At 38.0% G+C, this 25,662-nt stretch overlaps 2 protein-coding genes across 2 annotated transcripts in view; one reads left to right on the forward strand and one right to left on the reverse strand.

Moving 5' to 3' along the window:
* Window positions 1-7,200, forward strand: part of LOC111564686 (corticotropin-releasing factor-binding protein-like) — a 110,237-nt gene extending 103,037 nt beyond the window's left edge. Inside the window, exons 5-9 of the mRNA XM_035945525.2 lie at window positions 371-528; window positions 1,557-1,767; window positions 3,080-3,234; window positions 5,791-5,911; window positions 6,606-7,200. Coding sequence (XP_035801418.2) covers window positions 371-528; window positions 1,557-1,767; window positions 3,080-3,234; window positions 5,791-5,911; window positions 6,606-6,760 — 800 coding nt within the window. The 3' untranslated portion in view covers window positions 6,761-7,200. The remainder of the gene's footprint in view (window positions 1-370; window positions 529-1,556; window positions 1,768-3,079; window positions 3,235-5,790; window positions 5,912-6,605) is intronic.
* Window positions 7,201-16,903: 9,703 nt separating this feature from the next.
* Window positions 16,904-24,653, reverse strand: LOC111564683 (creatine kinase U-type, mitochondrial-like). Its single transcript, XM_023264405.3, has 10 exons — window positions 24,495-24,653; window positions 21,575-21,737; window positions 20,862-21,060; window positions 20,684-20,779; window positions 20,355-20,576; window positions 20,150-20,235; window positions 18,888-19,011; window positions 18,570-18,704; window positions 18,320-18,445; window positions 16,904-17,175 (listed from the first exon to the last, which is right to left on the reverse strand). The coding sequence occupies exons 2-10, from the start codon at window positions 21,712-21,714 to the stop codon at window positions 17,059-17,061; spliced, it is 1,245 nt and encodes a 414-aa protein (XP_023120173.1). The 5' UTR covers window positions 21,715-21,737; window positions 24,495-24,653; the 3' UTR covers window positions 16,904-17,058.
* Between the last annotated feature and the right edge of the window lie 1,009 nt (window positions 24,654-25,662).

The raw sequence follows: 25,662 nt of genomic DNA on the forward strand, positions 1-25,662 counted from the left end.
TAAAGTTAGATTAGGTTCCTGAAACATTTAATATTGAAAGTTTTTTTAATCTACCTGATAATGACTGAACTGTTGCTTCTGTGTGTGTGTGCGTGTGTTTTTGTAAAGTACAGAGACGGTTATTTTTGTTTAATCCAAATTCTAGTGCAACCAAACATGGTCACTTTTCTTTAATTTCAAGATATTTTCAGGTTCTGTGTCCCCCACTCAATGAGACTAGGGTTAAGGGTCAGGTTTGGAGTTGGGCAAGCAGTATTTATGGCTAGTTTAAGGGTAAGTCTTCAGGAAATCAATGTTGGTCAACACAATGTCTGAAGTCTGCTAAGTCTAAAGTGCTGGACACGTGACTGTGGCCACATTTGGTTTGCAGGGTGCTTGGACATGCTGGCCACTGACGGCTACTTCACCTTCGTTGCGTCGCGGCCACAGCTGGCTTGTGCTGCTTTCATCATCGCTGAGCCCAGTGAAGTTATCAGTCTGGAGCTGACTGACGTCAGCATCGATTGCGGCGCTGGAGACTTCATAAAGGTCGGCCCACTCACCAGAAATAACTCCCACACACCCCCAACTCAAGTGGAAGGCAGGAAGTTCGGGGCTTTTCAACTTAAACCCCCAGTTCTATTTCATCTTCCTCTCTTTGATTATAATGATGCCAAACAGGGCTAAGGCGACGTTTAAGGGCCAAACACCACACTGGATCTGCATTGGTCACATTACCCAGAGCAAGTGTGGGATAAGAAGGCTTTAGTTCTGAAGCCAAGCCTGCCAGTTTCAGTTCATGTGGGCCGAAGTGGTAAAATGCATGACAGAGGAAAAGACTGGGGATGTTAGAGTTTTATAATACAGACGGGGTTGACAGTCTGGGTCAAGATGGGATCTAGAAACCAGCAGCAGCTGTATTCCACATCAGCTGCACACATCAGTCGCTTTTAGCAGGACGAATATGCTCAACACTCAACAACAGCACCATGTTATTTTATTTTAGCATACTTTCTGTAGAAATGAGATTTACAGAATATTTATAGGATTGTTGGATTGTGCTTGTAATTAAATATGACTCACAACCCAGCAGTGTAGACTGTGCTGTAAATGGTACTGGAATAATAAATAGTACAGCTGAAGGAAAGCGATGTGAGTGATAAATGATGTTGCCTTATGCTAATTTTATCTTAACTAGCATAATTAAATACAAAATGTGACTGTCCAGTATATAGTGTTCTACATTTTAAGTCAGCAACCAAGTGGTAAATGCCCATCTTTTTAACATTCTACTGTGTTTAAAGAGTCCTGTAAATGGTATTTTTGTGTTTTCTACACAAACTAAGTTGATTGTTTGTCATGGTTTGCTATTTAGCTTTGCACCTGCTGCAAGTTTCTATTTTACCAAAATAATGTTAAAGCTGCATTTATGCTATCTTTAACTGAAAATACATTGAGTGAGTGAAATTGTAAGTTACTAGAATGAAGACACAATATGTTTGTTTGTCATTAATATTTTTTATGATAAAAACCTGGCATAGTTCATATTTACTCCATATTGTATGTTTCTCCTGTAGATGTTTGATGGGTGGGTTCTGAAGGGAGAGAAGTTTCCCAGCAGTCGGGATCACCCCCTCCCTCTCCATCAGCGCTACACAGACTACTGCTCCTCCACGGTACCAGGAGCCACCAGTCGCTCCTCTCAGAATGTTGCCATGATCTTCTTTCGCATCCACAGCCCTGACAGTGGCTTCACTCTTGCTGTCAAAAAGCTACACAACCCTTTCCGTGAGTTCCCCTGCACATCCCTGAGGTCAATTCATGGCCTAAAAGTCTAAAAGCAATAATTTAAAAAAAATACACGGAATAAAACATCCATAAAAAGAAATTTAAATTGTAAGCAAAAGACCTTGAATCTAAGTCAGACTTGTGTTGTTTATTTTTTTTGCATTTTAAAATGAGGGCACGACTGGCGGTGCTTGCTTGTGTGTGTGCATGTGTGTTCGTCCTGGACATTTGTGCTCGGTCGAGCATTAATCAAGGCTGAGAGCGACGTGAAGAGATTGAATGAGAGGGATGCACCTGTTTTCCAGCTGCTTGACAAACACAGTGTTAACACTGTGTCAAGCAACATAACAATCACTGTCGTGCTACAAGACAAAGACAGACAAAGAAAGAGCACTGACACAAAAAAGGGAGTTTGAATGGATTATCTATAGGTAAACGGCATAAATCCTAGGCCAGTGTGTGACGTTTTAGTCACATATTGACGATTACCTGCAGCTGTCCTCAATCCTGGCCTTTCAGTTTATCTAATTGAAGCTTCTCCTGTGTCACTATGGAAAATCTGGCCATTAAAAAGCATCATATACTTTTACATGCAAAGATGTGATGGTCACATAACACATTTTAGCAACAGTAAACATGTTTCAACATGTGTAGACCATTCTTTACCAAATATTTCACCTATATTTGACAAGTAGATAACCATATAATGCTGCTTAAGATGCTAAAGCAGTGATGAGAGGCAAAGGTTTAAGCCGATTTTGGTCATACTAATTCTATTCCGTTGTAAATGAGACAGCATAAAATAGGAAAATCCTGCTCATACAAAGCCATTAAAAGTCACTGACCTCTTCCTTAAACACTCTGACTGACCCTGCTTCTTCACCTCAGAAATGTTTCTAAGTGAACAACATAACCTCAGGACTAAAATGTTCCGAATCCTGCTGCTGCCTATTTACTCTACCACACTGTTATCAATTCAAATTTCATTATTTTCTTATCTTTGTCATCAGATCTGGAATTAGATTCCCATGCTCAGGCCTAATTGTGTCCCTTCCATGCTGTCACCCTTGATTATGTCCAATTTGTGACATGAGGTGTCAATAATGAGTTTCTCAGCTGATGGGGAACTGTTAATTTGAAACCTCTCTTCCTGTGTGTGTGTGTGTGTGTGTGTGTGTGTGTGTGTGTGTGTGTGTGTGTGTGTGTGTGTGTGTGTGTGTGTGTGTGTGTGTGTGTGTGTGTGTGTGTGTGTGTGTGTGTGTGTGTGTGTGTGTTTGTGTGCGTTTGTGTGTGTGTGCGTGTGCGTGCAAAGCCTGTAACATCATGTCTCAGAGCCCAGAAGGCAGCTTCACCATGGTGATGCCACATCAGCGCAGGAACTGCAGCTTCTCCATCATCTACCCTGTGGAGATACGACTGACAGAGCTCAGCCTGGGGCAGGCCAAAAGCAATGAGCTCAGCCCACAGGTACGACACACAAACAACCCCCTTCTGTGAAAGACACTTCTTACTGAAAAAGGATAATGCGCTGAGACAGAATTGTGGTTGAGACCGCCAGCTTTAAGTTTGACCACTGTAGTACCAAATGTCTGTGCAAACAGTTGTTAACAGACAGTGACGTTCTGAGAGAAGCCAGTAAGGAGATTTACCTGTGCTTGTCTATCTAACAGTTATATATTACACATTATTACAGCTATACATCTTATCGTCTTATTTTAGTTTAGAAAGTTGCAGTTCAACATCAGCCTCAAGTGAAAACTAATCGGTACCAAATGAGTAAATACCACGTCCAGCTTACAATATACATGGAAATAGCACCGGATGAACAAATGAGTAAGAGATTGATGCAGCTGTACAGTTTTTTTTAAGTCAATTAAACAAAAAAATGGAAATTCTGCTTGATTGTTAGACTACAGTTCCAGTGATGTCATATCATTATAAGTTCATGTAAATAAATAACATCTTAAACAAAGAAGATATATATTACTAAAGGTTTTTGATGATGATGGGCAAAATGACCCTTTCTTTGGATGCAGTTAGTTTGATTTGGTTCACCTAAAACATTAATTCATCAACTCATCATACTACACTTGTAGATGGTCTATTTCAATCATGACCAACAGCCGGCCTATTCTTTGGCTCTGGAATGTTTGTTGTTTGTTTGTGTATTACCTTCTGCCACAACAGTTGCTAGTCTTCACCATCATAAAATCATCTATAAACACAGAGGAAAAATACTGCCAAACAACAACGAAAATAAGCATTATCATTTAGAGACTCAATAAACTGAGAACAGCAGTAATCAAACTCTTTGAGTTTACTTATCAGTCAATCATACACTCACTTACAGCACAATTTTAAATGCCTCAGTGGCTGTAGAGGACAAGTAGATTTCAAGTCACATATCTGGTGAGCCAAGTGGAAGAATAAAATAGCTTTTCTTTGCAGAAAAGTGAGTGAATAGTTCCAATAACGGGACTGCAAACAAATTGTTTCTGAATATCACACTGCTTTGTTAATACTGATTTAGCTTGTGTGCAATGAGCATTAGCAATGTGGGGAAAACAGTCTTATTTTATTAGTAACGTAAAGTGACTTCATAATGACCACTGCATTTTAAATATATTCTTAATATGTATATTGTCATAAGATTTGTCAACATTTTCGTAATGTTAAAAGAAGATAAAGTTAAAGATTTCTTAAATAAGTTAGAAATGAGCAGGAGGCAGTTAGTGTGGTTTAACACAAAAACTAGAAATGGAGAAAATTAGTTTGGTTCTGTTCAGACATAACAAAATCCACCTTTCAGCACATATAAAGATGCAGGCATTAGCTTGTTTAATCTGTATAAATACCAAGGTCTGTAGCCTCCTGAAAAGAGACAGCTGTTTCTCTTTGTGTACAGATTTAATCCTAGGCTAAGCTAGCCAGCTTTTAGCTCCAGCACTAAATCTACCATTATTGGAAAGTCATTAGTTCTGTCACTCCTCCTTTCTAAATCTTGGCAAGAAATTGAATAAGTGTAATTTCAAAAATGCCAAAGTACTAACAAGCTAAAGTTTACATTCTGTAATCTGACCTTATCCATATTGTGTGTGTGGACATTACAGCATAGCCAATAAAAAAATATTGGCAGTGAACTTCTGAAAATATTGTCACTGAAAGTCATCCAGGGCTTTGGAGAGTCCGTCCAAAAGTCAATGTTTTGTTTGGCAAGTAGACTGCTGAGCCACGCTGCTGTTGGAACACTAAATGTCACAGTGTGTAATTGTTAACCTCTCATATTGAATGTATAAAACACCTGTAATCAAATTTCTAACAATATATTATGTAAAAACAAAGCAATCATGTAAAAGGGTTTACTTTTAGTCTTGAACCAACAGAGAATTATTCAGTTGAAGCCGCATCTTCCTTCACCTTTACAAGCTTTATACTGATTTTTTGTTGCTTGTTTTATTGTCAACCCTGAAATTTTGGTGTTTTGCTTCACTCTTGCTGCTCTCAGAACATCAGCTGTTTACAGTGGACAGTTAGCAACTAGCAGGTAAATATAATGGACCATTTAGCAGCTAAAGAGCCACAAAATGTTGCTAGAAACCTCTCCAACCAGCAGGAACGTGTATTGCATCACAAGTGTTTCTTCATGTAAAAGAAATCTGTGTTTTTTGAAATACACAAAAATGTCAATAAAATATCAAAATAGGACGTGACTTTAAAAAATGTAAATCCTGGGAACGGCATTTTAGTTAGGGAAATTATAATATATGAGAGTTAATTTCCATAATTTAGCTTTTTTTGGTGCCACAGCTGCCATAATATTAATATTTACAGTGCATATGTAGTAGGCACAAGATGTGAGCCACACTTGGACTTGCTTGTCAACACTTTGCACCACCACTGGTCAAAAACCCTCTACAGGCACCTAGTTTTGTGTGTGCAAATTTCCCATTCAGACTTGAGAAAATGATGTGCTGGCTTGAGCTGCACTTCAGCATCAAAATATTTTGGCGATCCTTTCTACAGAGACAGTTGTGGTCGGGCTGCTCGGGGTCAGGTGACTATGTGGAGCTGCTGGGAGGGAATGGGGTCGACACCTCCAAGATGTTCCCTGTAGCGGACCTCTGCTTCTCCCTCAGTGGGCTCGGTGAGTCTGCAACAATCCAGTTTACCTCCAGTATGAAACTGTGGAAGTCTCTATCTGTGCTGTATTGTGATATATCGTGCTATGCTATCTTTAAAGCCTATGATATGCAGTCTCGCTGTTTTTGGTTTTGTACTGATCTTCACTGAAAACTACTCAGCTTATCGCCACGTGTTTTGACAAAGATATTCAAACTAAATCCTGCTTCCCTGTTATAGTCCCACACAATGTTCAGGGTCATCTCATGATGAGAACACTTCAGAATATAGTATACGTGTATTACTACTAATTATCATATATTATGCAACAGTTGAGTCCTTCAAAATAATAGCATCCCACATGGTGCACTCACCAAATATTCCACCTGTTTAACATGACAAAAACAAACTTTAATGTATTCTCCTATTTGCTGTAACAATAGCCCACAGTGTTTGTGTTAGAAGTGTATGATTAAATCACCTTAATTAACCTTTAAAAGAACAACTTCTACACTCTGAATCCCATTCTTATGTACTATACAGTTTTAGTACAACTTATTAAGCTAAATACAAAAAGAAGAAACAACAGGCTTCAAGTATGAATAAACTAACATTTATCTTGCACATACATTGGCAGTCTAGAGAGCAACAATCCTTAAAGTGCTCCAGTGTAAAGAATCTGTTTCTCTTGTTGGGTTTTTGTCCTGGTGGCCTTTCAGCCCAGATGAAGATCGGTTGTGATAACTCGGTGGTGAGGCTGGTGTCCAGTGGGAACTACATCAACCGTGTCTCCTTCCAGTACCGACTACTGGAGCAGAACGAGCTTCCCAAGACCAGAGAGAACAATCTGGATAACTTCTGCTCTGTAGAATGAGATCACACACCCACAGATATACACACACATAATATACACTTGTGAGGATTCACATACACAATCACACACTCATCCCTTTCTCTGTAAAAATACCACTTTAATGAAAATGTCCCATTAAACTAATGCCGTCAGTAAGTATTTTGTATTGTGTCTGCCAAATATTTTATTTCGTGACCTAACTATGTTAGCTTTGATCTTAACGTATTTATTTAAATGTTTTTTTTCATCTCAAATTTATAGATGAAAGTAGATTTCTACTTTTGTTTCTAGTATTTTGTCATAAAAATCTGTGGTACATGTTATTTCTTGCAGGAACGTTCCTTTCGGACCTCTCTGTTGTTCTTATTTAATATGAGTTACAGTTTTACATCCCTGCTGTCTTTCTCTTTATATTGCCTTGATAATTTAAAAATTAAATATGACTTGCATGACAAAGCACATTTTTAAAGATCTGCTTTTGTAAGTCAATCTGTTTCTGAGCCTTCTCCAATGTCGTTATAGTAGTATAGATTAATACTGCATATTCACTTGGTGTTTACTGGTATGTTTCTACAGGATCTGGCTTACCCAATAACCACATCACTACTATTCTCTTTAGAGCTGAAAACAGTCTTGTCTTAATACAATAAGTGATATGCATATGTAGCATTGTATTTTAAATTTGGATTTTTAAAATAGAAATTTGTAAAAAGGCTGTTTGCATTGAAAGTGCAGATTTAATGCGCAACAAGTTTTGGCTTTGATCAGGGCTGTTGATTGATAATAATAATTAGATTTCATTTGTAATGCACTTTTCATTCAGGCAAAATCTCAAAGTGCTAAGTGCTGATTAAAAAGATTTTAAAATAGACCAGAAGATTGAAAGCTTAATTTCCTACCCAGAAATATGACACCACTTTAGTTCGAATTTCCATAAAATTTGGCACAGATTAGGGCTGAAAGATTTGGTGAGTACTTCTAACAGATACTGCAGTTTGATGTGCAATATATGTATATTTTTAGATCAAGCTTTAATTCAATCCTCTGTTTGTAATAGATTTTAAACGTGATGGAGCATTACCACATGAGACAACATGAGGCCAGCATGAATTTGTAAATCTATTTACAAGACAGTTCATGGTGTGATTATTAAGTATCGCGAGACACTGGGCCTGTGTTAGTCCAACCATGCAGTTTACATCGATCAACAGGCAGCATAAACAACCCTTGAAATCTGCTTAAATTGAATAAAAGTCAATTACAACATTAGTCTTATTTTTTAAGAGCTCCCATATAACCTAAATTACAAATTAGAAATTTTGCATTGTTTCACATTCAAATTTTTATTACTTTAATGATTCCTTAACTTTTCAATCATCAGCATCACCTAATTTGAAATTTCAATGATTTTCAATTAGCAAATACGAGCCTGACAAGAAGAAGTAGGAATAAGAATGTAATAAACATCATACCTGCAGAAGTCGCTGATGACTGTCTTGTTCAAAGTTCCTCTCTGGTCATTGATTAAGGCCCTAAAAACTCATCTCTATGGATCAAAATATCATATGTAGAAGGGTTTTTTTTAATCAAAATGAAGGATAACGATGCATAAAACCCCAACCCTGCAAGTTGACAGGATTGGTTCCTTAGGTTTGTTATGTATAAAAACTCAAGAAGTCCACATGTTTTTGATGTCGTCATTGGGACACTGCAGTTTCAAGGAGAAAATACTATCCTTGTTGTTCTTTGCTTATTTCACTCATGATAAGTCTTAATGTACATAAAACAACATAATATGTACATGTTATCAGGGTAAAAAACAAACAAGATTTTCACCAGAGGGTGTGTTCAATTACAGGCTTTTGCTGCCCTTTGTCAATGGGAGATGGTTTTGATAAACACAAGGCTAGACTGTGTGGTGAAATCACTAATGTCATGTGGACACTGAGCGAATGACCTTGTTTTTGTAGCAGATGATAAAGTGAATTTCTTCCAACATATTAATTCCAGAAATGTTCTCAAAACAGATGCTTCAACTCAAGATCTGAGAAGACTAAAATCTAATTTTAGATCAGTTCCTTGCAGTGTAGTCAGAGAAGATATACTCTACATGTGTGTAAATGTGAACACGTATGTGTATTCTACTGTATTAAAATATGTTCTTGGCAATCAGTATTAAGCAATGACGCATGCATTTCTCATATTTTTGTAATCCAATCTGTTCCAGAGACAAACTCTGAAATAGCTTCGGTTGATCAATGCTCAATTCATAATTAAAAGGCTTAATTCAGAGAGCACAGAATAAAACACAATGTTCTAAAACTGTAAGATTACAGGTTTGTGTGTGACCCCTCTCCATCATTGATGGTTCAACCCTAATCTCTTGTATACTGTACAGCTGTGGATCCTCATTCTGAATGAATGTGCAGCTCTTAATGGGATTATCCCACAAGCCTCAGTGCTCTTATCCCCCTCAACATCCTTCTGACTGGCTCGCTTTTGATCTTCCCCTTACGTGGAATTAATCTCAAACCTGTTCAGCCGTGATGATTCAATTAACCAGCGGATGTCTTTTTTCGCTCGATGTGTTGCAATTTTCAGTCTTCATTAGAGAATGAAACGCACTTTGGGATGCCATCGAAAGGAATAGAGTGTGATTATTTGTTTTTAGCACTGGGCACAGCTGTCTTGAATAGTCAGTAAAGTATTTATAGTGACCAGTGATGGTTGACTGGTAATGAGTTTGTCACCTGTCAGGTCAAAAGCGGTCACAAGTCCATGTGGATGATGTGTGACCCTGTACAGAATGAGACATGGTTGCGTTATTAATAACACTGAAGCAACAGAATGAGGAAATTATGTTTACTCAAGATCTTATTCACACTGGACTGGTTAATGAATACATAACAGTTTTATTTGACGTCATTTTCCTTGTCTGCTTCTCCTCCCAAAGAGCTGTTCTCCATTGTATATATTCTATGATTAACTGCATTTAATCCCAGTTTGTTTTTGGCCATTATTTCTTTAGGTGTCAGACAGAGAGATAGTGTGTTTCATCTAGGAATCCCTCAGTTTTTGGTTTTTACTGGAGGGAATAATCAAGTCACTGCTTTTCTTTTAAAATCTCACCCTTTGGGGGAAGTTACATCCCAACTCAAAGGGTAAAATGCTACCCATTTGTTGAGCAAACCAAAAAGCAATGACAAGACTATGCAAAAGGCCAGATGGGTGTATTCATTTTTGGACAGGTAGGTTGAAAGTCTTTGCAGGACATGTCTTGATTGCATGAGGTCTGACTCTGAGAAAATAGTCCTTATTTTGAGTATATTAGAATCAACCCACAACCTCATCATCAACTATCACCATCTACTGCAGAGAGTTTTGTGGCTTCCTTACTGACTGGCATTTGCATAACAATGAGACTGAACTGTGTCACATATTCTGAATAGCTTCATGAATACCTTGCTCTGCTATCAGATCCATCCATCCATCTATCCATCCATCCATCCATCCATCCATCCATCCATCCATCCATCCATCCATCCATCTTCTTCCACTTATCTGAGATTCAAGTCACAGTGGCAGCTGGCCAAGCAGGTCATTCCAGATGTTCTTTTCTCCAGCAAAGCTTTCCAATTCTTCTTGGAGGGTCCCAAGATGTTCCCAGGATAGATGAGATCAATTTTTCCTCCAGCAAGTTCTGGAATACCTTGTCTGGAAAACCTCCAAAGAAAGGTGCCCAGGAGACCTCCTAGTAAGATGCCAGAACCACCTCAGCTGTCTTTTTTCGATGCAAAGGAGCAGCATCTCTATTCTGAGCTTCCACCGGATGTTCGAGTTCCTCATCCTATGACTAAACGTTAGCTTCCCTACAGGGGCCATTCATTTTGGGCACTTGAAACAACATTCTCATTCTTTCAGAGTGTGATACATGAGACTTGGAACCTAAACTGGGTGGTAAATTGAGAGCTTTGTCTTCCAGCTTCAGAGCCTCCTTTGGGTAAAATTACCACAGTGTAAACATGCTACAGGCCGATGCTTTATGGTCCGATTTTTACTTAAAGGGTGAAATTTTTGTCTCCCTTTTCTGGCAGCAAGAGTAGTTATGCAAATGCTGTTCATATTTATTTTCATATATATAGTATATACACTACCATTCAAAAGTTTAGAGTAATTTAGAAATGTCCTTATTTCTTTGAAAGAAAATTTGTTTTTTCAATGAAGATAACATTAAATTAATCAGAAATCCAGTCTAGACATTGTTGATGTGGTAAATGACTATTCTAGCTGGAAATGATTGATTTTTAATAAAATATCTCCATAGGGGTACAGAGGAACATTTCCAGCAACCATCACTCCTGTGTTCTAATGCTACATTGTGTTAGCTAATGGTGTTGAAAGGCTAATTGATGATTAGAAAACCCTTGTGCAATTATGTTAGCACATGAATGAAAGTGTGAGTTTTCATGGAAAACATGAAAAACGTTTGACTCTAATATGCCAGTAAAATAAAACAATACAATTAAAGCTAGTTTTGTCTAATATTTAGATATCTGTTCCAGAAATTAATGCAAACTAGGGCTTTTTGGATATATATTATCTCTTTTGCATATTTAAACTTTGCTTGTACTTTCTAATTAAAATTTCCAAAAAATTCTAAATGTTGGGGAATACCTATTAGCCAAAAAATCATTAACTATTTATCTGTATTGTCTTCCCCTAATTTGCTGCATAACAATGGTTCACTTATAGAGAAAGTGAGGGAGAATGAGCTTCAAAAGCAAGCCCTCTGCTGGACTTGGTGGCTGGTTTAAGGTGGAAATCTTAAACACTGAAGCCACAGGGGGCGCCACCTTTAAGCTTTCAGGTTTTTAACATGCAAAGCAACTGTAGCTATCATATAAAAGTAGCAAGGATGCATTCATTTCCACCCTTGGGCAGCACTTTATTGCATAAAGGTGTTCATGACAGAACTGTAGACCCGTTAGTTAAAGTTGGTTGTATTTTTCAGAGAGAATCAACAAACATTCCTGTTCCACCTTCAATGCTCTTATATTTAAAAAAAACTCTTTAAGACTGCTTAATGTGAAAACTGTTCTCTATCTATAATTCATTTTAATTAATATTCTGGAGATTATTAAACAAAACTGTGATCTTTGTTTATTACTGACAGTCTTGTTATTAATTGCTGCACATTAAGATAGATTTGTCATATTATTCAATAACCATAATAATAATAAACTTTATGCATATATTTTCATCTACAGAACTATACAACAGAACAAATTTAATTTTCCACACAATATAATCCAGCAAAGCAAAAATAATATGATCCTGAGGTTTAAGATGTCAGAGTAGCCAGAACAATCAAGCACCTTGATCCTTTTACATGACAGCTTGATTCATGTTGGGAGTTGGAGAGACTGGAAGCAAATAGCCCCCCACTGACATTTAAACATACATATATTACTAATGGCAAGGGTCCACTTTACTTCACAGCAAGATGAATAAAGGTAGTGGCATTTATACTGATAATTGAGCATTCACTGGTGAGTGCTGAGTGTTTACATGTGCCTCTGTGGCTCCTTGTGCCTCTTTAGCGGCATTAAATCAACTTAGTTCACAAGTTAACACCAGCAGCTGAACCCAGTGAAAACATATCAAGTGCATGACATACAATACGTTGTTCACCAACTGCTTTTATGTGACTTGCTCGAATGTATGAGAATCTTTTATGACCCTCAGTTATTAATATTATTTATTGTTCTGTGTCTCTCAAGAGTCTTTTAGGATTTTGCAGCTGTTTATTAAATGTATTAGTTTGAGGCTGTTTGGCTAACAGACAACATGACTCATGAAGCTAAATTTACAGTAATCAAGTGTGGGGTTTCCGGAGTGTAATAGCTTTTTATTGCATCGGCATGACTCATGGAAGATATTTCTATGTTTGTTTGGATACATTTGAATTATTTTTCAGATTAAATTGGTAATATAGGTCTATAAGAGGTTTGTGGGAGGTAATAAAAACATTCACAATACATCTTTCCTACCTATTATTGATGACATAAAGGAATTTAAACCACACACAAACGCCAGAGAATGATTTTCTTGTCTGCTATTGACTATAAATACAGTTTACACACAGGCATGAAAGGAGTTTTGTTCTGCAAGGTCAAATTCCTGCCACTTTGTTTTGTCTTTTACTTTGCAAACCACATTATCTCAAAGGGCACTGAATAAGGGAATGTAAGTTTGTATATATGGAGTCACTGTGTAACAAACCATACTGAATAGAAATCAGAACTGATAATAAGTTTGGTGTGGTCTTGACCTTTACTTTTAGAAGTGCATTTCTTGGCTTTAGCCTCACTTCCAGAAATGCATTTCAAATGTGCGTCTTCAGTAGAACTGCTTGTGACAAATGGCTGTCACTGGTTGTCACGTTGCAAAAAATCTCACAATAAATTTTAACATACTAACATTTTACTTTATCAGTGCTACTTTGTACTCACCTAGATTATGATTACATGACATTAGCTTATATATTTTAGCATAGAGGTAACAGAAAAATATTGTGGATAAATTCACAAAACAAGACACTGCCAAATTTGCAAGTTTGCACTACATGGACGACTCACACATCAAAACACTGTTTACACTGATTCTCCAGAGACAGTCATGCAAAATAACCTATATAACTCACTCTTTGATAATATTATTATGCAAAACCTATGCCAAATATTTGCAGTTAAAGTAAATCTGATGTTATAGTAATTTATTTAAGACAACTGATTCACACTGATAAGCTCACCATCTACAGATTTTGTGAACCAAATTTTGATTTCTCCTGTGCTGCCCTCTGCTGCCTGCTTTCTTTAACTACACATAGAATAATGCAAAATATCCTCCCTCATGAGATATTTTCCAAAATTTTTTTCCCCCCTCTGAAATACATAACAAAATTTAAATGAAATAGCTACCGTTTTCCTGAATGAATGCATTCATGCATTTTTGGTTGGATTTTGTTTAATGAAACAAAACAGCTACTGTTTCGGGCAGTATATACAGTTTGAAGGAAAAAGAAATTTAGACATTAGCGAAAGTTAACAAATCATCTGTTTATTCAAACAGCTTATCATTTATTTTGTGACACCAGTTTATATGTGGTAGATGCCATTTATACAAACATTTTAAATATATCTCTGTGAAATATATACACGAGTAAGACATAAGGCTACCATTAAAATAATTACAGTTATACAGTGCAAAAGGAAATGTCTTCTAATAGGCCACAGGGTTTGTAGATTTCAGCTGCTTCCTTAAAGCTACAAATATATTTCAAAGATCAACACATCCTCGCATGTTCTTTGATCACTTAAAGAAACTTAAAGAACCACAAAAAATATACATTTTTACAGTACAAAATATTAAAAAATGGGGACATTAAGCTTCAAATATAGAGAGTAATGATGACTAAAGGTGCTAGAAGGATCGGGAGAAAGACTCCATTGTGTTTTGCTCCATTACACAGGTCTCCAGAACAGCATCTCATGCCAAACATAGAATCCATGCCGCACATGTCACTTTTCATGCACTGTTTGTTGATCAAATTTTCAGAAACTGCCACAGAGAAATACAGCAAAAGTTGCATTAAGTACATTTTATGAAGTGCTAATAACCACTGAATAACATTTCAGGTTCATAAGGTTTGATGTGGATGTGCTAGATTTTGACTGATGTAAAGATAAAAACTGTAAATTACGTCAGATAAACTACATACTATTAAAGGCACATGCTGGTACATTAAACCTACCTATGGTGGAGGAACAGCGGTCAAAGTGGGGAGGACATTCCCATATGTCGTTACAATGGCCAGGGTTTCTACCCCAGCAGGTGTAACATTTAAGCCCATACACTGCAGGCAAAGAAGAACGTAAAATGTTCACAAATGCTGATGAAAAATCAATTTCAGCATTACTTTCTATTCTGATTTTTCCTCTTTATTGCTCTTACCTGCTGAAAGCATCATACAGATGAAAGCCAAAGATACGAACAGCTTCATTTTGAGTCTTTGATCGAATGGGAGAGTGAAGAGAATTGAAAAACTCGTCAGTCCTCTCGTGTAAAATGAACCTTAACCAAGTTCTTGCATGTTTTATAATCCAGCAAAGCACAACCACACTGGGTTCACACCAACGACTGGTTTTAATGTCACTTCACATCTGGGGAGTGTCCACCAGCCAACCTTTCATCTTGATTATTTTTTGTACATGATAATGGATGGTTCTTTACAGTTCCACAAATTCATCATCAGGCTATTTTCTAAAATAATGCCAGTGTAAATATGAGTTTCTTTAGCTTGAAATTATATAATTGTCTTGTATTTGTGCAAGATATTTACCCAGAACACTTCTGTGGTGAAGCAGGGACTGAGGCTGGCACACCTGAAGATGTTAATGTGTAACTAATTAATTATTTACAGATCAAAAACAATCTGCAGTAACCTTTACTTAAGAGCTGTTCTTTCACAGGTTTCTTAGAAATGCTACACATATGAAAAAGATACACTTAAAGTGGTTTAAAAAATCCCAGTTTACACACAACTTTTGGTTCAAAGTGATATGGTTACATCGGCTCAGAAACACCAGTTTTAGCGCTCATCAAATAAATCGTAGTCTTATTGAAACTGTATTAATTGCAGCATTAATTCTTTGCTAAAACACAGTCATACTGACACACACACTTTCTGAGCTCTTCAGACGATCTCTAATAGCATTAATAGATCTACGTCATTAATCTGCTGCTGGAAAAAGAAGAGCGACTCTGAAAATACTGGATTTAAACGGACCACTCACCCAAATAATTAAAACACTAATTTCTCATGGCAGGATGCCTTTATTTATAAAGAGTAATCCCCTCATTCTTTTTTGCCTAAGCATGTAAATAAGATGAAACAGGCAGTGTGTGGCACTAACCAGCCCACCTCTGTTTGGCCTGTCTGGTCTGTCTGTCAGTAATGAGCTTGGCCTTTTACTCCTGGATTAAAGGCGTTGTGTAGGGGTCAGGTGAGGTCTGAATGCCAAGAGCAAGCCATCATTTTCTCACTATTTTATCCTTTTTTTTTTCTTTTTTTTTTTTTACAGAATCTATTTATTCTCTTAATAAGCAAAGATTAAAATGCAGTCATCAGAATATATAGTGGATAGGAATATATTCGTTGTCAGTCTTGGTGCAGGAAAATCAGAAGGAGCCAGCACTTCATTACAGAGTTTCAAAGGTCGTGACATTATTGTCCAATATATCTCCACCTTGTTAAGTCTGGTGGTCGGCCATGACCTGAAAACACCATCTCTGTCTGAGGAGCAGAGGGAACTAGCAGAGCACTGGGGGAGGGCAAGTATTTGCTGAAGTTTGTGTGCCATTGAGTTGTCCTGTTTTTTTCTATTTGACCTTAATGTTGCTCAGTTTTATTGTTGTGTTTCGCATTTGCGTCTTGGAGTTACGGTTTTATGAGCTTCATAACCTCATCTAATCTTTTATTTTTCTCACTTGTTAGGTAAATAAACATGACTTTGTTCGACCTGATTGACCAACAGTGGTGGATGAAGCAGCAATACAAGTAAAAATCCAAACCTTGCTTAAGAATGAGAACAAATATGTTATCAGCGTGGGAAAATGTGTGACAAACAGTCATCTGAAATGTGACAATAGATCCCAAGTAAACACTGCCAACAAGCTGAAAAAGTTTCATTTCTAACAATGGATTGTATTTGCTAAGAATATTATATGTTTTTTTAACTCTTCATTGGGAAAACTGTTTACTCTAGCAGTATGGATGAATGTGGTGGGATAAACCACAGCATATTTCTCTTTGAAATGTAGCGGAGTGTAAATATAAAATAGCAAAAATGTGAAAACTCACCAAGCCTGATAACTGAATGCATAGGTTACAGACCACATACGGCTCTTTTGCTGCATGTCATTAACCTAATTTCTCTTTACACATTTCTCATCTTTCTCTACTGTCACTATCAATGAAGGACCAAAATAAGAATTAAAGAAAAACTGAGTTAATGTACTAAGTTGTATTCAACAACTGTTGCCCCGTTAGTTAGTCCTTTTTAACACCAATATGATAATAGACCTGCCAGTAACACAACCAAGTTCATCATGAGAGTTTATTGTGTTAAGAATTCACGTACAAGTAATGATTTTATTGTGCTTGTAAGTCAGTACGGTTGCTATACATGCCGTGAATATCTTGTAAGACGAGCAGTTTAGCGGCTGCTCTGTTCCAGGATTGTCAGCCGAGGTGACGTTCACTTCCTGAACTGAGGGATCGGGGAGGGGATCTTGATGTCCTGCCCCCTCTCCAGCCTCTTCTCACATTCAATTAGGTAGTTCACGCCGTCAATCACTAACTGGACCAGCTCCACCTGTGAGTGCAGCGTTAAAAACAATTATTATCAGCATGAACAAAGTTGTTTCAAGGCTTGCAGGTAGATTTGAAAGAATACAGTAGCTCTACTGTGGTCCTGATTATTATCTAATTTAGTGGTTCACCATGATGTGTCCCTGAGGCTCCAAACTACCCTGGATTTTGTTAAATTTTGTTAGAACTCTCACAGATTTGAGTGATTATTCTGTCTCACAGGGGGAAGAAGTTCAAATATATGAAATCATCTGTTTTGATTGGAATAAAATCTGAAGCAATTTTATTTTTCTCAAGACTATGCAGGACTCCATTAAATTTCACAAGAACTCTCAGACTTCAGTTCTTCTCACAGGTTGGAGAAGTTCAAATAAATCTGTTTTGATTGGAATAAAGTGATTATAATTTCAACAATTTCCCTGTTTCCTGAATAAATTTGCATTTGTTATTATGTATTGCACATGATAGATTGCAAAAGTTTGTAGTTATAGTTGTTGAACTCCTTCAAAATAGAAGTAAAATTACGTTACTTTCTTATGTACGATGCACAACTGGTACTTTCAATCTCATGGCAGCTGACTAGTTTTATTTTTTAATAGCCTACTTTGAACTACTTTAACTGTAAATCTTTTGTGTTTCCTGATACTTGATGTCTTTTTCACCAACCCCTCCAACACCAGAAGACATCTTGTTGTCTATAACTGCACTATAAATACGTATAAAAGCTCTTTCTAGCTAGAGACAGTGGTAAGTTGACTACCGGCAGACTTTTGCCCCCTAACATTAGCCTTTCAGAAGGATCTTCCTCTGAGCTGCCACAGAAATCCTTCCACTTTTGGCACGACTGGAAGAAACACCTCTGTAGCCCTGACCTCACACATCCCCAACCCTTAGCATTTGACTGGTAGCGCCTGTTGGTACACAGCCTGTAAGGAAGTTCTGCATGAAAGGCTCAGCTCAGGAAACAGCAGTCATTTAACCTGAACTGGCACATCCCTGCCTGGATTACAGATTAAAGAGCAGCAGGGGGTTCGGTTTATCACAGCCTTCACCTGTTGCGGTGCTCTGCTCTATCTGTCTCTCTGTGCCTGCTGTTCATTTTGACTTCTCCTCGCTTTAGCTGTTGTCTTCAATCACTATGTATTTACCTCAGATTTGCCCAGACGGTCGAGGTTAGAGATGTCAAAGGTGTCCCCGGTAGCAGCTGTGTCCACACCTCCCGTGCCTCTCTTCTGTAGTCGCAGGTTGTCCAGGATCTTTTTGAAGCGAGGGTCCTGCATCATAAACACCACACGCATCACAAATTACCCTCTAAAATGATAATAATCATAAACTGGAGGCTGTGTGTCATTCTGTGTATGTGTGTGCAGTTGAGTTGAGGTGATATTCCTGCATTACTTTTGCAAGGAACGGCAGACGGATGTGCACACCAGCCCTGAGCCCAGTGCCGAGGTTGGAGGGGCAGGTGAGGATGTAGCCCAGACGCTCATTCCACATGAACTCCCATCCTCTCTCCTGAATTAGATGCTCCACCTAAAAGTGACAAGAAAGACATTTTTTGCCAATTTGGAGCACAAACTACTTGGACAAACACTACGAGCAGATAAGGCCTTAATTCTATAATGAATTTTATTTTTTATTATAGCCTTAATGCAATCTTGAGAGCAATAATTTAGGGAGGAGGTTGTTTTAAAAAAGACATTGAGGCATGTTCACCTGTTTAAGTCCCCTGCAGAACCTTTCGAACACTCTCTTCATGTTTCCTCCTTTCTCCATGGATATGATCCTTGTGTGGTCCTCCTCATTGATCCAGATCAAGAAGTTCCTCTCGTTGTTGTGCCTGAGTTTCGAAACAGCAGAATTAAGCTCCAATTCATACGCCTATATCAACACACCAGGTCATGCAAATGAATCATTGGAGAAGAAAATATATTTTTCAGTCACATTCAGCAGAACAAATGGACAGTCGCTGGCTATGAAGGCACAGGTGGGGAAGGAGGCCGGGAAGAAAAGCAACTTTATCAAAAAGGAAATGATCCCAAAGTTAGAGTAGTGAAGGCAAAGGATGAAGTGAGACATGAGAAGAGACATTTTTCATTTGTAGAGTGAAATTGGACCAGTGCAGAAAGCAATTTTGGAAATTATTGGACATAAAGTGTTAAAAAGGCTATCATTGGGCCATGCATTGTCTGGAAAATGTGTTATGATAGTTTTAATTAAATCAGTAGCCAACAGGAATGGTTAGTTGTTGCTGGTGTAATGTGTGTTAACTGTGTGGCAGTGATAAATAAAGCATTCAGAACGCCACTGACTTTATCTCATGTCTCTCATCGGACACTATTGCAGTAGGAGAGTGTTCTAACAGCATTTAAAGGATAGTAGGAAACAGCATAATCCACTATAACTATCTATTCTGGGTCTGGAGGAGCTACAAGTACAAGTTTCAGAATATCAATGACGTAGAGGACTAAAAGAAAACACTAACACACTGAATTCTAGCAGAGAGTGAGTCTGAATTTACATGTTTTTGTGTGATTTTAAGCTTTGAAGCAATGGGAGCACAGTGCTTTGTACATAATCTGCTCTTACATAATTTTACAGAAAAACAGTGTGATCTAATTCAACTGTATAATCCATTTCTCATATTGGTGTTTATGATGGCGATGCTTAATGGTGTCTTATGTAGGCCAGTCTTCACAAAGCCCCAACTAACTGACTGGTAGATGTCATCAAATAACACGAAGAAAAATAATTTTTGATGGTCACAAATAACCAGCTGTCTTATTTGTGCTTCTGTAACTGTCTCTCTAAGCTAAAAATCCAGCTACCCCTTACACAGAGCAGCCGCAGGTGTAAGATATTTGACAGTGAATCTGCGAAGCTTCAAAAACTAGGTTTCTAGGTGATTAAGTGACTACAGCTTTTGTAGATTCTCTAAAAGCAGCACTTCTCTTATACTGAGTTCCTCCCAGTCTTACCAGATCCCACGAGCATCAGGCCAATCTCTGGCCATCCCAGCTGCCGTGAGCAGAGGTGACACAGGTTTATCAAACAGGAAGTGCTCCTGATTGGCCAGTGAAGGGACAGAGGAATCGGTGGGGGGGGGCATTAGATGGCAACAAAAAAACAGAACACAAAGCAGCCTTGTTTCTCAGTGTGTGTGGAAGTGTGTGTGAGACTAACATCAATGAGCTGCTGCTGCTCTCTGTCAGTCATCTCTGCCAGACTGTAGTATCGACCAGACAGGTCTCCCTTCAGGCCAGACAGAGCCGTGACGACCACACGCTCCACCTCACGGCGCTCAGAGCGAGAGCAGGCCGGGGGAAGGCTCAGTCCACGGATGCTGCGACCAGTACGGACACGAGATGACAGCACGTAGTGCTCATCAAACATTCCCGAGGTAACCTGAGGAGGAAGATGCATTAGGTTTGGAGTGGATCTGGGAATTTATGGATGGCTGAGAGACCATGTGATTAAGAAAAGAAGGATGTGAAGAGACGAATGTGTGTAACCTTGGAAGCATCCAGGTCAGTGGGGTGCTTCATTGTGCGAGGGTCATAGCCGTTGTGTCTGTCCTTGATAACAGGGTCAAAGATCTCAGCAAACACCTGATGGAAAGAATTAAGCACTCAGTATCCCCAGTTTTTTCAGCTGAAGATGCAACAACTCAGTGCAAACAGGAACTCCCACCTCGTAGCTCTCCTCGTCTCCGGCTACCATCCCCACAGTCTTGATGAAGGGGTGTCCAGGGTTGTCCACTCCAGTCTGGATGCACTGGTCCAGGGTCCAGTTGCTGGGTGTTGCCTTGTCCCTCAAGCGTGCATAAATGGTTGGGGTCAGAGCTGCTGCCATGCAGTTGTTGTGCTTCCTCAGGTCAGGGAAATCAGCACTGTGGAAAGTTATCAAGAGCTACGTCAGTGTTCAGACACAGTCTAGCCAGTGTCCATGCCACACAATGTAAGTTTAGTGGCTAATAGAGTGGGAATAAAAACAAAAAAGAGTGACTGTTTTGTAAATATATCCATACATATAAATGCATATAGTGCCTTTTATTTGAACCATTTTAGCTATTCAGTCTTTCAAATATGCAAACACAAGTTGCTACAATTTAAAATGGAGGCTTTGCGAAATCATGCAGTGACAGTCTTTCTTTTCTCGCTTCGCTTTGCAGAGCTCAAAAATACTCACACACATATTCTATTTATTTATTCTTTTTAATTTGCATTTGTCTTGTTGATCACTATACTCTTTCTGCTCACTGCTTTAACAGAATTTCCCCTTGGGGATCAATCAAGTATTTTTTAAAATATTTGTTATAATTATTTAGGTTTTAAGTATTGCTATTCTATTCTATTCTATTCTATTCTATTCTATTCTATTCTATTCTATTCTATTCTATTTACCTGGCTGGGTAGAGCCTCCTCCTCTCTGCAGCAGCAGCGCTCTCAGTCAGGAGGTATCCAGATGCCAGAGAACCAGCTCCCACGGCCAACATCACTGCCGTGTTACGGCCGGTCATCATGCGGGTGAAGGAGTTTGCCATGGTTACGTGGGCCGGATTATTACCTGATGAAAGGTCAAAGGAATAACACTGCAATTTACAGTCTTCCATCGTGTCGGTGTAAACATGTCTGGTTACATCCTATGGGAATATACTGTAAGTGAGTGAAGCTCGGTGTTAATGCCTATAATTACTGTAGTGAGTCTTGGTTATAGCCTCAGCCTCACCACTTTGTAGCACACTGAGCAACTGGTGTAACCAAGCATGAACTTTACCAGCACCCTGTCTTGGCATTCAGTGGAAAGTGATAATTGGGAATCAGATTGTTGAAGCAGAGGCTGCACAGAGGAGAGCCAGTCAACAGTCCTATACTGTATCATCTGTAACTGAGCAGAGTGTTTGTTGTACAACTTTGTACATGATTGTGTTGTATTTGTCTTCAGAAATCTCACAGTAAAATAAGTATGTGAACATGCAAACAGGGGGACAGTTAAATACATTTTGGTGACAGCAGTGGCTTTGGCTTTATTATTTAAATGACAATGCTGCAGCATTCATAATATGTTTTACTCTTTGTATTTGTTGCAGTTGTTTCTCTGTGACCATGACACACTGTAAAAAAAAAAGAAAGAAAAATATAACTCTCTCTCTCTCTCTCTCTCTCTCTCTATATATATATATATATATATATATATATATATATATATATAAAAATAAAAACTATAATTTCACAATTTAGAATGCTAAGATTTTCCCTTTGATTATGAAGATGTTTACCTTTGTAAGATTGCATTAACATAGACTGTGAATTTACTTTTCTATTTTAAATGAACATTAAAAGCCTCCAGCTGTAAAGTTAACAAAGAATTTCAATTTTTGAAAAGACATTCTCTGTTTTCTTTTTGAATTTCACAAATATTTCCTTTTTAAATAAAATAAATTGTTAAATTTAAATTCAATTGTGTAAATATTCTTATAATACAAAAAACCCTATAATCTCATGTAAAAAATAAAAATAAGGTGTATTTTAATAATGAAATAACGCTCTACTTTTATGATACGGTGATTTTCCATTATATTTTCCATTACATTATTTCACTGCATTTTTTGATGTCCCAACTAATAGAATATTATTGCTATTGTTACAAGCTTTTTATTCTAAAGCATTTTGTAGTCAGAGGAAAACATTAAAGAAGCAATTATTAGTGTTTGTTAAGATAAAAGTTCAAGCTGTAAATTTTGTCCTACATTTTGTGCCATACAGTTAAATTTACACACGAATTAAGATGCATCTTCACAGGCACATACTTCGGCAAAACTGCTAATTGCATTAAGCTATCAAATGCTTAAGTAACAGATACACCTGCAGTTTGTGTGATGAGATTATTCCTGGAGCAGACAGAAGCCTTCTGATTGGTCACTGTGAGAGAACCACCAGCTCAGGTGATCAGATGATCTGTGATTGGATGCTGAGAGAGGAACTGCTCTATAAAAAAATAATGTGTCTTTACCTCATCTATCACCTTTCAGCACATCAGATATGACAGGTGCATCAAACAGAGTAGGCCAGTTTATCTCTAGTCTATGTTCTCTGTTATTTTAGGACGAAGAATTCAATGGTGAAAAATAAATATAACACTATAAACAGCTGAATAAATCAAAATACAGCAATTTTTGTAAGATACTACTGCTTTGCTGCACATTACCCATATTACAAATGTTAATTCTGTATCTGTCTTAAGCTGTGGGTCGCCTTTCTGTCTTTCTGATAACACACAAGGGCAGCACTGATAGTAGCGGTCGGTGAAGTTAAGCTGAAGTGCCAGCTTAGAGTTGGCATCAGTCCCGGACAACACACGATCCTTTCTGACACCTTGAGGTGGTCAGCTGAGCTTAAGCAAGCCAAGCCGCAAGAAAACAGATATAGCGAGTGGGTGGATGGTGAGGAGGAGTCAGACAAATACTGGAAAGGATGAGAGAGGAAGGGAATTGGGTTTAACAGGTGCTGTAGTATAAAAAAAATCCTGACAAGAGAAAATGGGGAGAAACCACAGACTGTCAGGAGAAGCAAGAGCAGAGATGAGAGGTGAGGCAGTATAATGTGTAAATGGTGACAATAAGGTCAGGGGAAAGAGTTAAAGGGTGGAAGGACCTTTTAAAGTGAGTGGGATTAGAGAGACTTCCATCAGAGACTAGAAGATTAAATGAAGAGGTGAAAGTGAGTTCATTTGTGTCCTTTGACCTTTAAAATGTAGAAAGACATACAACAAAGATTTGCTTTGAGTGGATTTGCTTGGAGATATTTATAAAATAAATGAAATCAGGCTACAATAGACACATTTAGATGTAGAAGACACTGCTGGAGGTTTGATAAAGAGTAAAATAGCAGAAAATAGTGCTTGACAGATGGTTGGTTCCTTCAAATAGGAGGCAGCTTAAGAGGCCTTAATTCCTCCAAGAAGCTGGTACAAAACAAAAGGCTCAGAAAGCTGATTAGAAGATTGGAGTCTTTTGTTCTGTGCAAACAGGCTGTGGAACAAAACTTTATTTCTGTCAGACAGTATTCAGCTGTCTTGATTCTAATTAGCTCCGTATGCAAACTCTCACAGCACTATAACTGCATATAAGTTTAAGAGGAAAGCTGATCTCCCTACTGTGATCAGATACATATATGATTTATATATTGTCTTTTAACGTCACTCGACACAAATGTTCTAACAACTACTAGACTTCTCTAAAGGAAGCATGTGTGCATAAGTGGGTAGGAAACACAGATGAGTGAAGAAGCTGCACAAGTGAAGGATGGGATGTCCATCACTCACCTTAGGATAGCTGAAGTAAGGAGGCAGCAGAGGGCCGGTGAGTTTCCTGCAGCTCAGTCCAGAGAGACTCAATCTGCACAGTGAGAGCGGACTGAGGAACAGTGTTGGGATCAGAGAGAGAGAGACGGAGCCACAGGCTCAGGATTAGCTTCTCACTGGGCAACAGACAGAAAATCCTCTTTCTTCTGTCAGTCAGTATGTCCTCCTGCCTCTTCACACATGTACCCCTGCACATATGAGCTTTAAAACATACAACCTCACTGCAGGCTTTGAACATTTTGTGTGATATTCTTGTCGTAAAAGACCTTTGTTTCATCCTCTACACACAGTAACCCCTTCAGATTGCCAATTATTTCAACTGATATAACTTTTGTAGGAGCTATAGATCTATGATTAATGTCCTCTGACTCCACCCAAATGCACAGACTTATTTGATTGAATGCCTATAAGCCAATCATAATTTTCAACATCATCTACAGTGGACAGCAGTAGAGCCACACCCTCCAAATGTGAGGCAATTAGGAAACATATGTCACACTTTAATCAATAAATTCTATTATTAAAGTACATGATTTGTGCCGTAACTGTGTTTAAAGTAAAAGTGCTATATCACTGCTATATTACTTAAACACATGGAAATATTCACATGAAAGAATAAAAGCTTTTACACTGGTGTTCAGAGAAATCATCACCCCTTAAAATTGGAGTTGTTGACTGAACAAAATTTCTTGCAGATTCATACATTTTGGTTAAGAGGTATCATTGCTTTAGCAGTGCTTTTAAGCTATCTAAGCACATTGTGCAAGAGTTGCAATCATGCTTGGGCCAGAATGGTGTCTGGAGAACTTTTCATTTAGTTTTCCAATCCAATGTGATATACTTTCTGTGAACAACAGTGTCCTGGAAATAAACAGGAAAATACTGTCTTGACTCTTCTGACTGTTCTGATAAGATTCTCGAATGCTACACTAGAGTTCAAAGAAAGTGCATCACCTGGGAATTTTACGTCTAATCCTGTTTTTACAGTGGTATGCTACATTAAAGACTAGTACTGCACATAGAAATATATATTTTTTTCATTCATTAAGATTTAAGGCAAACCAGACTTATATTAGGCACATGCTCTCAGGATATTTCAAAATGAACATTTGCAACCCTGATATAACAA

The sequence above is a fragment of the Amphiprion ocellaris genome, chromosome 6 (genome assembly GCF_022539595.1).
Source record: "Amphiprion ocellaris isolate individual 3 ecotype Okinawa chromosome 6, ASM2253959v1, whole genome shotgun sequence".
Taxonomy (NCBI): domain Eukaryota; kingdom Metazoa; phylum Chordata; class Actinopteri; family Pomacentridae; genus Amphiprion; species Amphiprion ocellaris.